The sequence below is a fragment of the Humulus lupulus genome, chromosome 1, assembly GCF_963169125.1.
Source record: "Humulus lupulus chromosome 1, drHumLupu1.1, whole genome shotgun sequence".
Classification (NCBI taxonomy): Eukaryota; Viridiplantae; Streptophyta; class Magnoliopsida; order Rosales; family Cannabaceae; genus Humulus; species Humulus lupulus.
In genome coordinates, this window is record NC_084793.1 from 121,031,073 (window position 1) to 121,043,358 (window position 12,286).

The window sequence follows — 12,286 nt, forward strand, 5'->3', positions numbered from 1 at the left end:
AAATTATAATAGTCATCTATATTTATATGTACCGCTTAATTTTAATTTGCATTATCTAATATTTCTCAACCACCCTCATTTATATTCAACACTAACTATATTTTTAATCACAAAAAATAATTATAAACAGTAAAATATTCATACTACCCTTTTCTAACAATTCGTAGCATATAATTATTGTCTGAGAAAGAAGCTAGCAGCATGTAAATCTTCACTGTATACTTAATTATTGCCTTTAATATATTGCCAATCCACACATATAAAGCTCAGACCGCTTTTGTTAAAAAAAAAATCTCATATATAAAAAAGTTCGTTAATTTTATAAGTACGGAGTCCTTATCCAAACATTACTCATCTTTTGTCTTACTCTCAACTTTAATTTGAACTCCAATAATATCTTCTCTAAACTAATTCATCTCAAAAAAAAAAAAAAAACTAATTTATCAATAAATATCTCATTTATTCAATTTTTTAAATTATCATATACAAATATATTGTAAGCTTCACAATTCCTTTTTAAAATATACTTATTTATTTATTTATTTATTTTTATTTTGAGTTTCTTTTTAAACTATAGACTTGATAAATATCTCAATTCGGAAACTGAATAAATTCCTTTTTTTTGTTAAGCTTTTGACATTGGATAGCGTCGTTATCTGATTTTGGACATTCACCTAACGTGTCAAAAGCACAGATCTATCATGACTAGACAGAATCCTTCGATATTTTTACAAATCCACACGGGAACAGGAATGACCGACGGCACCCGATCTTTGCCAGCTGTTATTTCAGTCAAGCTGGCGTGTCTGACACTCGAACAAGCAATAACCTCCTCATCCTCGTCCACGCGCAGGCGCGTGTGGCCACACCGAATGTATCATGGACCGTCTTGTAGGAAAATTATATGGATATCTCGAACAAAAGCTGCCTTTTTGTCTTAGAGAGGAGGAGGGGAAAATATCTGGCTCACATTGGCCGAAGATATTATCTGAGCTGAGGTGGCAAAGTGCTGATGAAACGGACACGTGTAAAAGCGACGCCATGTGGAGCCTTAATTGGTCCAACGAGACAAACACCGCCTTCTCTTTTTCTTTTTCTCTCTTCCTTCCTATCTCTCTTCTCTCGTTCGAACTTTCTTCCTCTTGTTCTTCTTCCTCCTTTCTCGGCTCTTGTTTAGGCGAGAGGGTTCTCCTGCCAAATTTTCGCTAAGAAGGAACGATTCTCAATTTTTGAGCAGCTTGTGCAATTCTTGTCCGATTTTTTAAAAGTTAATTGGAGTAAGGAAACCATGGCGGAGAATCTTTCAATGCCGGCGACGTCTACGGATCCCGACCTGACTCAGTGTTTCCTCCCGGAGTCCTTTCGTTCGAACACGGACGCGTCAGCCATTACCATCGACACTTCCAAAGATGTATGGCGCCATTGCAAAAACGCAATACAGGTAGATTTAACTCTTTTTTGTCCTCCATTTTTTTTATCTTCTTTATTATTATTATTCAAATTTTCCTCTCGACTATATGATTTGTATTTTTATATCTGAGAATATAATTTTAGATTTCTTTTTTTTAGTTTTCTTTGTTGACGTATTTGAGATTCGGAACTCGCAAGGAGATAGCTTGTTTGCTTGGTTGAAATCCGTACACCGGTTTTTATTTATTGATTGACATAGATTATCGGTGTGGTTATTTTGGCCTTTCAATCACGCTATAATGTTTTGCGTTCCACCAATTCACTATTTTACAATTATTCAACTAATCTTAACAAAATTTGCTGTTAAGAATTAGGGAAGCCATAGATCTCATATAAAAATGATAATAGTTGAAATCTGGAAATGAGTTTCATTATTACTATTTTTTTAAAAAGTCGAGTCTTGAGTCATTATTTGCTGGAGCTTTCTCTGTTACATTACCGTATGATGTTATGAACTTGGTTCCTGTGTATAATGATACTTAACACATTCGGGATATTCCAACTGCAATTTGAGTCTTTTTTAGTTTCTTGTTGGATTTACAGCAGTGTGGAATCTGACATCAGGCTTGAACTACTAATGTTGTATGAGTTTGTGAAATTGAAACGACCCTTTCACGGTTCATTAGACGAAATATGAATTTTAGCGATAATTGAACATGTTGTGTAAATATGGGAGTTTATCAGTCTATGCAATGGTTTTTTGTTTATTATAATGGTTACCCAATTATTATTTTGATTCTCACTTTGTATGTTTTGAGGTTGGAGTTAGAGGTGCCACATTGAAATTTTGATTTTGGTAAGATTGTTTTTTATTAACACTGCATAGTTAAATTTTATGGTTTAGTTTATTGGACTTGGTATGTAACTTATTTTTTTTCTTGTAAGGACTAAGGATTTGATGCTAACTATTAATAATGTGAAATAATATTTCAATTTGGAGATGATTCCTGCTTTCAGTTGTTTAAAGTGTTAGCCAAAATTACTCAATGATATTGAATTCCTTTTAGATCAACATGGAAGATTCGATGTGACAATTGAAGAAAAGAATTTTTAACATGGGCAAAACTAACTACCCGAGATAAGGAATCGTGGACCTTTCAGTACCTTGTAGCATAGTCTATAACCTGAATCTCTTCCTTTTTGTGCATACTGTTGTGTATGAAGTTGACATTCTATCCGAACATAACAGGAGAAACAATGAAACTATGATGTTTGAAGTGCTATATAAACGTAATAAAAAATTGGTGGTCAGCAGATATTATATTGTAAATAGAAGTATGTTTTGGGGATACTAGATCTTGTTTCTTAAGAAGCATTCTAAATCGAGAGCTAATATGCTGAAGAAATATAAGTATTGAAGCTGTCAAAGTTATTTAACTTCTCAGTATTTTGTTTTTGCTATTAGAAAACAAATAAATAAAAATCCCACATTAAATGAAATCGTGAACTCATATCTTAACTCTCTTGTTAAAATATATTTATCTTGGTCTTGACAGAAAAAATCCAAAGAGTGGACAGATGAGAAGCACAATATGTATCTTAATTCGTTAGAAGCATCTTTTGTAGAGGAGTTATACAATTCAAATCGTTTTGGTGGCTGGGGTGTGAAAAAGAACTCTTGCACGCCATATTCTTCCGACCAGGTTTGGCAGCCAAATTTGCTTCACACTCCTGCTTTGTGAGAGAGAGAGAGAGAGAGAGAGAGATGGTCTTAATTCCATTTCCCTGCTGCTTACCTTGTAATAAACTATAACATTGCAGTTTGTGGTGCTTGGGGATGGATGTTGGAAGAAGATCAACTATGAGAAGAAGGAACCTTTGTTGAGTAGTGCAGCTGAGTCTCGCTTAGTGATGCATAATCAATGGATTCGTCATTTTAGTAATTCAAACAAACGCCGAACTCTGGCATGTTCTGATAAAGGACGTGTTGCGGTTTGTAGCAATGAAACCCACTCAAGAGGGAAGCCAGAACGCTTATGTGGATCGGCCAGTGGTTTGGAGTATAATCCTGTATGTCACAAATGCCATCAGGATTTGTGTGACAGCACTGCAGGTACTTCATTCATCATGAAGACCTCTAACTTGTTTAAGTTGTGTACTTTTTATTATGATGATGATCATTATATATATATATATATATATATATATTTATATAAATCTTCTATTCCTATTCTGTATATGTGTGTTCCCTCTCTGTGAGCCTTTTCTGCTTGAAGTTTCAAGGCTTGTCTGCTGGATCCAAAGTTATTGTATTCAAAGTATTTCATGATCTTTGCATTTAGACTATATGAGGTCCATCTCCCAACCCAAGCATACTATTTTCACCTTCCTCTCTTTCCTTGGTTTGTGGCTTGGTTAATTTACACAAAGATCTTTTGAACTTTAGGTACTTGGTCATACTGTTTTGGGCAAATACTGTTACCATTTCTTTATAAATGTATATAATACACACACACTCACAAAATAAGTATGTGTATGTATATATTTTCTCTTTTTCGTAGTATAGTTGTAGGAAGTCAATCAATTTGCCAAGCTGAACTATTTCCTTGACATATGGTAGAAATGGTATCTTTTTTTCCTATTACACCTCTTTCATGCTGCAAATTTTAATTTCTTGGCAACCAATGTGTTCTTTATAAATAATAAATTTATTCCCTGCATGCCTTTGGCTATGTTCGTTTTCTCTGTGCTTACTGCTGAGCATATTGTAATTTCCTTAATGCAAATGTTTATTGTCAAATGAGTAAAGGGTTATTTTACTTCTTCATCATAAATAAGGATCGGATCATGGTTTTGGCTGTCATTTTATGACAATGCATTGATTGCTAGCATATGGTGAAAGTTCCACCTCATTAACTCACAATGCTAATTGGATTATGGTGATGCAAGTTATGTGATAAAGTCATTCCTTTTTTAGAGTGTTCCCTTCTCTTAACTGTGGTGCCAATGGTTAATTAGTTAGGATTAGAAGGTTATTTACTGTTAGTTGCTTCCCTGGGTACAGTTTATTGTGATTACTGTGTTGCCAGAACTTTAAGTCAGAAGCAAAAGAGAGTGTAAATAAAGATATCTGCACAACAGTTTAATTGTATTAAATGAAATTACTGAATTATTATTATTTTTTTGATAATTCCCCTGGATTTTTTTACATCACAATATGCATCTATTCTAAATAGAGGATTGCTACGCTCAACCTTTTTGTCAATCTCCGCTTCCAAAAACATATGCCGGAGTTTTTTTTTTCCAATTTTTTTTCATGGCGGTATCTGTTGTAGTTACAGTATCTTCCTGCAAATTTTTGATAAATTCCGAATAGTTTACATTAACAAAAATAAAGTTCCTGATATTCCGCTTGTTCGAAAAAATACAAACATGTTTTTGGCATTGTAAACTATTCATACATTTCTTAAAATTTACAAGAGGGATGTTGTAACTACAACGAACACCGCTATGAAACAAATTGAAAAAAAAAATACTCTGGCATGTGTTTTCAGGAACGGAGGTTGAAATAAGAGGATGTTGTTAGCATTCTCTTCTAAATATTAATATCGGAAAAACTTGCATTATCTTAGTCATCACTGTTTTTATCTTTTTTTTTTGTGTGACTAATGAAATAGTTGTCTTGACTTAGTTAATGCTCAACTAATTGTAATGGTGCATTGGAAACTGAGGAGTTCGACATTTGTGGGTGTTGTTGATTCCTTAGTTTTTCCAGTTCCAGGGCTTATGGTTCTAGTTATTTAATTTGTAATAATATATTTTTTTTCTTGATTTAAATTTGTCTTTTTTCAGAGGTTTCTGATCAGAATTTTATGGAGGATATTTCTGGAGTGAAACCCAGCTGTAAATCTGTAGTGAAAAGGTTGAAGACTGCTGCAAGTGATGATTCTAACAATGATCAAGTAATTAATGTTAGCACTGAAACATAATTTTGGTGGAATAAATTTTTACAATCTTCACAATTGGAGAACTCACTTCTTTTCAACTTTTTCAGATAGTGCCATCAATGCCATCAAAGAAGTTCCACGCAGCAGATGCTTCAATTGCCTATAGCATATCCTCTAACCGAGACAAACAAGGATGTCATGAATTGCTTTCTAAGCACCCTGAAAACTACGTCTGCCCAAAATCTGATGGTCACTATTATTTGAGAGGGAGCTGATTTGTGACCTTGGTTTGAAGCTTGGCAGGTTATGATTGACATTGATACACTTCAAAAGAAAGTTAAGGTTAGCTTCTTAGCTTCTCTACTTTTCTCTGGTGAGAAGCAAATCAGCGACCCATACCTATAGCTATCCAACAATGGAAATCTTCTGCTGGAATTAATGCTGTTGCTGTAAATGATGTTGCCTTAAGGGTTCCACTCAAGTTCAAGGCGAAAGAATTTGTATATTCTGGAGTTATGTCCTTATACCTAGTAAGTATGGTTGCATAATATAATATAGGAGTAGATGAAATTGATATATATGACTCTGAATGTTAGTAATTCGATATAAGCTTTCCTTCTGGTTAGTATCTTCAATTTTTGTAGCAATGTAATTCTGATAGAAGCAACATGTAATAGAATTAGAAGATGGTGAGAAATCAATTCATTGGTTGTATGGCTAGTTTGTTGTAGATGTCCTGGTGCTCTGGTTTAAGTGATGTTGTTTTCATTGTATATGGTCTCTGTCACTATTTTATCATCATACTAAACAACTATACCCTTAATTTTGTCATTGTGTTGTTTGTTATACATTTTAACATCTTACTCATAAATGTGTTATGTAGTTATTTTTCCTGGTTGATAATCGGTCTTGCTGCGTGGATGCTTTCAATTTTTTATTTATTTAAATCAGTTACTTTGGCTCATAAACAGAATGACCTAATGTAATTGCACAATTATCTCTCTTTTTTTTTTTCTTTTTTTGGCGCTGTGATTCTGAGCTGATTTTGTATAGTATAGGCAGAGGCGGACTGAATGTGGAACGAGTGGGGTCAACTGACTTCAGTGAACTTTTAGAAATTACATATACATATGTTAATATTTTTATAATATTTTAAGTATTTTAATAATTAAATGTATTATCCCCACTAAAATATTTACATTTTTTTTTTTTTAAGATTTTATAATTATGTTTGTTTATTTCAAACTTTACCACATGTACTTTGCTTTTAATTCATGAGAATATTATTCATATGTATTTTTGTTAATGAATGTTTTTTTTTTGAATTTTTTTTTTGACCCTATAAAAATATATTCTAAGTCCGCTCGTGAGTACAGGTACTTTGATATTTGGTGAAAACTCTTTATTAGTACACTTGAATAATTGTTAAAATCTGTCCTACCAAATGGGTGACAATTAACCGTTGTCTCCCACTTTTTCCCACGTTCGATCACAAATTAATATGGACAAGCACTGTAGCGTCCTTCTAAAATAAATAAATAGGGAATCTATTATAAGCCGTGCGAAAAATAAGTGCTTATGAGTATTTATAATATATTTTTTTTGAAAAGGAGTATTTTTAGTATTAAAAAATCAATTTTCATTTCTCATTTGGGAATACAAAATCTTTAATTATAAGATAACGTGTAAAAAGAAGCTACAATTTATCATGCAATATTGTAACTATAATAAGAACCTAATAAATCAAGAGAAACTGAATCTAATAAACCAATCATTATTGATGAGACTACCATAACAGAACAAGCTGGAGTTTAGGTGAATCTCTCGTATAAAAACATGGAGAATTTTTATTTGGGGTTTATATTTTGTTGGGCATTGTGTTTTGTCTCATTACATGTTTGAATATTCTATTTTGATAAATTATTTTTTAGACTCTGTATTTTGTAAATTGATTTAAATAAACCCCTAAACTCAATTTTGGTCATAATTTTCTGAACTAAAATCACAATTATTGATGCGGTTTTTCGCCAACAGATAATTATAAGAATAAACAGAATGGATTAGTGCTAATTAGTGAACCGTAGTAGGAAAATAGTTTTCTCCTAGACTTAGGAAATTAATAACATGGGAAGGTAATCACTCCTTTCATTTCTAGGTGGTTCGAAGGTTCAAATCCCTCTAGTCCACCAATTGATATTATTGATATCTCTTGACTATTCCTTACAGAGTGTTTCTATACAAAAAATATGTCAACCCCTTGCAACGCCCAAGGTCTTGGTATTTATAGGGAGAGGATACCTGGGTTGGTAAAGGGGGTCATCCCGTGATCTTCTTACCCATCACGTCATCTCTTTGACACTGATGATCAATTCCTAAAACCTGACAATGAGGTGTGGTCTAATCAATAGGTAAGGGGATAATGGGCCGCATGGCCCAAACCAGGCATGGGGTGTCTGAATACGCACATTTATACTGCGTGTCCGAGAGTTCAGGAATGGAATAGACACGTGATGTCGGATATGTGCATGTTTACATTGCGTGGTTGCCTTTACAAGGATTCGGGTGTCAGATCTTTGCTGCACCTCGAGCTTGAGATAGCGCCAGCTCGTGATATCCATACTGGTGATCCGTGGCCTTCGAGTAGACCGCTAACTCTCTAATCAGCTCGGGCTGGAGAGGTGGGGACTCGTAACAGAAGCTCCGGGTGGACGATTTACACGTGGCAGATTGAATTATGCCCTTTTCCAGCTCGCCAATAACTTGCGGATATTTAGGGCATACATTTGCCCCCCAAGCCTCTGCTCGTGACACATGACGTCATCTGTGACCACAGCGGGGGCTTTTAGGTTTCTTTTTTGACTCTTCATGTCCTGTCCACTCCGCAGGTATCGGACACGTGGAGCACCGTGGTTGGCGACGGTCCGGCTTTCGAGAATTGTATTAAATGGCCTAGCCTGTCTTCGGTCGTCGTTTCGCCTCTCGAGTTATGACCCTCGTATCTCGCATTAATGCGATCGAACGGTCCTTGTTCCTTTGCCTCTTACGTATATAGAAGGTTGGCCACCTTTCGCATTAGCCACCCTTTATTTGAAAAAAATTTCCTCATCTTCTCTCCTCTTTAGCCTCAGAAGTCTTTCTTCTTCCGGTTATCATCCCAGAGATCCCTACGCTCTTGCCACAAGAGTTTCTTCGTGACTTCAATTGTAAAGGCTCCACCAGGACTCCGACTCCTACGCTTTTTGCGACTTTCACACGGAAAAAACACTGTAAGTCCTCTGCCTGTTGCACGTTTTGATATTTCCGTTTCTCTGTTAGGTAAACTTCTTTCTTAGTCGCACACTGTAGGTTGTTTTTGGCTAGCGTTTTGTGCGTAGGTTTTTATCCTAGGGGTATCAATCATATGAGAACATGTGATGTATAGGGCAAGATAATTTCTGGGTAGCTTTAGGGAATGCCTGTTTGGAGAGGGGAAAGCGAGAGGTTCCTGGGGTGCAAAACCGGGTAGCTTAGGGGTCACGCTTCCTAGGCGGTTTTGCTTTTTGAAACTTTCCCTCCAAGGCAAGCATTATCCTGACCCTCCTGACACACAGATCCCGAGCAATCGGGGATCTGTTGGAAACACAGGTGCGTGATCACAGCATCACGTGGCCTCACTCACTGTGGGCTGAGATTACCTCAGCCCATGTACGAAAATCACTTCTCGCGCTAGATTCCCTTTTCTATTTTTAGGTTGCCTATTTAAACTTTCTTCATCTTTGTTCGTTAGGCGACCAGATGGGGCCCAAGAAGAACGTACCTAAAAAGAGCGCTGCCGGTTCATCATCCCAACAGGCTAGCAAGGGGAAAGAGATAGTAGCAAAATCTCCAATCCCCCACTTCGGTCCCACAATGGAGAAAGAGGTCGAGGTGGGACCTGATGCCTTCTTCGAGGCAGAGAGGATAGTCTCGAAGGTTACGACCCAAGGGAGGGTCAACAAGATCTTGCTGTCCCATAACATCGAAATTGGGATAGGCACTCTTGTTGCCCGACCTCCCCTCGAGGGCGAGAGGAGCTGCACGCCCCTCAACTAGGAGTTCGCGGCCTGGAGCGACGAACACCTCAAGGTCGGGTCCTTCCTACCTTTGGACGAGTACTTTGCGGACTTTCTGAACTACGTGAGGCTGGCTCCTTTCCAATTGCCCCCTAACTCCTACCGTCTGCTGGCGGGGCTGAGGTACCTCTTCCTGAAGCATGAGTGGGAGGTCCCTACACCAGCGGACATCCTTTATTTCTTCTGCCTCAAAGCCAGCCCGGATCAACCGGGGAAAGGCGACAGGTTCTACTACCTGACCCGTTTTCCCAATTTTCCTGCAGTCATCGAGCTACCCAGCCACCCCAACGACTTCAAGGACCAGGTCTTTATGTTGACGGGGTTTCGCAACTGCGATCAACACTACTTCAACCGTCCTCGTAAGTTCTTTCTATCCTCAGCTTGCAAAATCATCACAATGCTTTATTTCTTTCCATGTGTATTGACTTGAATACCATCGTGCAGCCATTTTTGCGGGGACGGCCAAATCGGTGACCCTCGGGGGTCAATATGAGACTTTGGCAGGGCTCCCATCAAGCGAAAAAGACTACCGCCAACTCGTATCTGATGAGACGATGCTGGCGTGCAAGTTAATTTCTCCGGGCCAGACCCTGGCCTTGAGGAGGTCGCGGGATATCCCAGTAGTTCACGAGTTGGTGCCCATCCCCGAGGGGGGTGCTACAGACAATGATGAGCAGGAGGAGGAAGACGAGGTGTCGCTCGTACGTCGGAAGAGGGCTCTCGAGGTCGCCCAGGGGCTCAACGCGAACCGGGTCCAGTCCGGGGCAGCATCCGGCCCCTCCGGCCAAGGTAACCTATACTTGTTTAGGGAATTAGACAAGGCTGCCGTAGACCTATGGCTTGATAGGTTTAACCCTAGCCAGCTCGTACATCGTCATCAAGACGACCCAGACCTTAACATAACTCTACTCCAGTGCATTGATCAACTAGTGTTGCGTCATGACATGGGCCGCCCTAGGGGCACTGTAGTAGTAGACACCACCCTGGCTTTTAGGTCGGCCTTTTTTGAGGAGTATGGGACCAACCTTAGGTCGTGGCCCTCCCTTTTCGAGGGTGTAGTCGCTCTGGGGCTTAGGCAGTACGTAGAGGAGTCCAGTCCTAAGGCGGATCCGGACCTAGAGCCCCCTCTCATTCGCGAAGTTATAAACCTAGACTCCCCCATAGAAGCTCCGCGGCCGGAGGTCGTGGCAATAGATTCCTCCTCTAGTTCGGAGGGTAGGACCTTTTCAATACACCCTTAGACTTTTCTTGTGATCTAAGCATTCTTACATGTATACTAACGCTCCCTTATTTTTGTTTCAGGCGAAGAGATGGCAAAGCCCGGAGACAACGTCCTGCGGTCCATCTTCCAGGGGGAATCCTCCCTCCAGGTCATCCGGGCCATTGGTCAAGAAGCTCTGACTGACCAAGAAGACTCCCCCTCCTGGGACCACCTCCAAATCTCCCGCTAAGGGGAGGGGCTAGGTCCCTGCCACCACAGAGAAGATGCCCCCACCTCCCCCGCGACCTCCGGTCCCTACTCAGGAACTGGAGGTACCAACTGGGACCCCGCCAGCTCCGACTTCCACTGTGCGCATCCCGGTTAACACTCAGGCCTTGGAGAAAATCCCCGAGGCCTTTCGAGGGACGGTTTACGAAACCGCGAGCTATACGGTGGATCATTACTACAATGCCACCCCAAGGGACTTGTGGGAGATCGAGACGAGGAGCCCCGAGAACGTTATGGAGCCTTCACTGGGGATGACCCTCATGGTAAGTTCACTTAGTTAACTTAGCTAACTCTTTTTTCCTTCTCTATAGCACATGCCTTATTATCTTTTCCTTTGCAGGCGGCTTTGGCTCTACATCGCAGCATAGCTCGGTCCAGGGCCAGGTTTGACGAGATCAAAGGCGAGTTCCAGACTGCTCAGGCCAGTCTCGCGTCTACACAACAGCAAGAGCGAGATGCTAAGGCTGCCCTGACGGATGTCAAGGAAAGCGAAAAGGCTGCGCAGGTCGCCCTGGCCGCTGCGAAAGCCGATCTGGAGGTCGCACAGGTCGCCTTGGTCGCGGCAAAAACTGAACTCGAGGTTGCACAGGTCGCCTTGGGCGCGGCGAAGGCGGAGCTTGAGGTGGCCCAGGTCACCCTTGTGGCAGAGAGGGCATCTTCCAGCTCCTCCATGGAGGCCATGCTTTATCATTGCTGGGCCTTCAAACAGGATGGTGATTTCTCCTTCTTGGCGCTGGAGGTGTGGGAGCCCTTCCTCAAGAAGTTCAAGGCTCGTCTTCAACAGGAGGTGCCCTCTGAGACTAAGGAGACTTCCGCTGCAGGCGAGCAGGAGACCGAAGGGGTGACCTCAACGGAACGACTTGGGGGGGGCCTAGGACTTTTGTTTTTATTTATTTGTAATCTTTTACCACAAGGTTTTTCTCCTCGAGACAATTGGTTTCTCTGAGTTTCATTTTAATCTACTTTTACTATTATTGCTATTTATTTTTAGCGCATTCGGTAAAAACTTAGTTTGCGTTAATTTTTTATTGATATCTCGTGCTTTTCAAGAAAAACATCGATTAACAAATTTGAATCAACTTCTAAGTTTTAGGACCTGGTTGTATCCAGGACGTTGATTTTAAAAACTTAGTTCGCGTTAATTCTTTATCGATATCTCGTGCTTTTTAAGAAAAACATCGATTAACCAATTTGAATTAACTTCTAAGTTTTAGGACCTGGTTGTATCCAGGACGTTGGTTTTAAGAACTTAGTTCGCGTTAATTCTTTATTGATATCTCGTGCTTTTTAAGAAAAACATCGATTAACCAATTTGAATCAACTTCTAAGTTTTAGGACCTGGTTGTATC

The 12,286-nt window shown here is 39.5% G+C and overlaps 2 protein-coding genes across 3 annotated transcripts; both read left to right on the forward strand.

Annotated features, from left to right (window-relative positions):
• The first annotated feature begins 968 nt into the window (after positions 1–968).
• On the forward strand, positions 969–6,188 carry LOC133797392 (cold-regulated protein 27-like). 2 transcript variants are annotated; one of them, XM_062235281.1, is made up of 5 exons: positions 969–1,441; positions 2,967–3,113; positions 3,232–3,523; positions 5,263–5,381; positions 5,465–6,188. In XM_062235281.1, exons 1-5 carry the CDS (start codon positions 1,289–1,291, stop codon positions 5,630–5,632), a joined length of 879 nt encoding a protein of 292 aa, XP_062091265.1. In that variant the 5' UTR covers positions 969–1,288; the 3' UTR covers positions 5,633–6,188. The 2 variants fall into 2 exon arrangements, with proteins under 2 accessions (XP_062091265.1, XP_062091272.1); XM_062235288.1 differs by having other exon boundaries at positions 5,263–5,372.
• Positions 6,189–9,898: 3,710 nt separating this feature from the next.
• Positions 9,899–12,086, forward strand: LOC133817266 (uncharacterized). The gene is made up of 2 exons (XM_062249736.1): positions 9,899–11,200; positions 11,278–12,086. The coding sequence occupies exons 1-2, from the start codon at positions 10,934–10,936 to the stop codon at positions 11,881–11,883; spliced, it is 873 nt and encodes a 290-aa protein (XP_062105720.1). The 5' UTR covers positions 9,899–10,933; the 3' UTR covers positions 11,884–12,086.
• The last annotated feature ends 200 nt before the right edge of the window (positions 12,087–12,286 follow it).

Excerpts from the sequence above, each read along its gene's own strand:
- LOC133797392 (XM_062235281.1), top strand. The coding sequence starts at position 1,289 with ATGGCGGAGAATCTTTCAATGCCGGCGACGTCTACGGATCCCGACCTG. Across the intron at positions 1,442-2,966 it reads ATTGCAAAAACGCAATACAG|AAAAAATCCAAAGAGTGGAC; the intron begins GTAGATTTAACT and ends TGGTCTTGACAG. Across the intron at positions 3,114-3,231 it reads CGCCATATTCTTCCGACCAG|TTTGTGGTGCTTGGGGATGG; the intron begins GTTTGGCAGCCA and ends ATAACATTGCAG.
- LOC133817266 (XM_062249736.1), top strand. The coding sequence starts at position 10,934 with ATGCCCCCACCTCCCCCGCGACCTCCGGTCCCTACTCAGGAACTGGAG. Across the intron at positions 11,201-11,277 it reads CACTGGGGATGACCCTCATG|GCGGCTTTGGCTCTACATCG; the intron begins GTAAGTTCACTT and ends TTTCCTTTGCAG.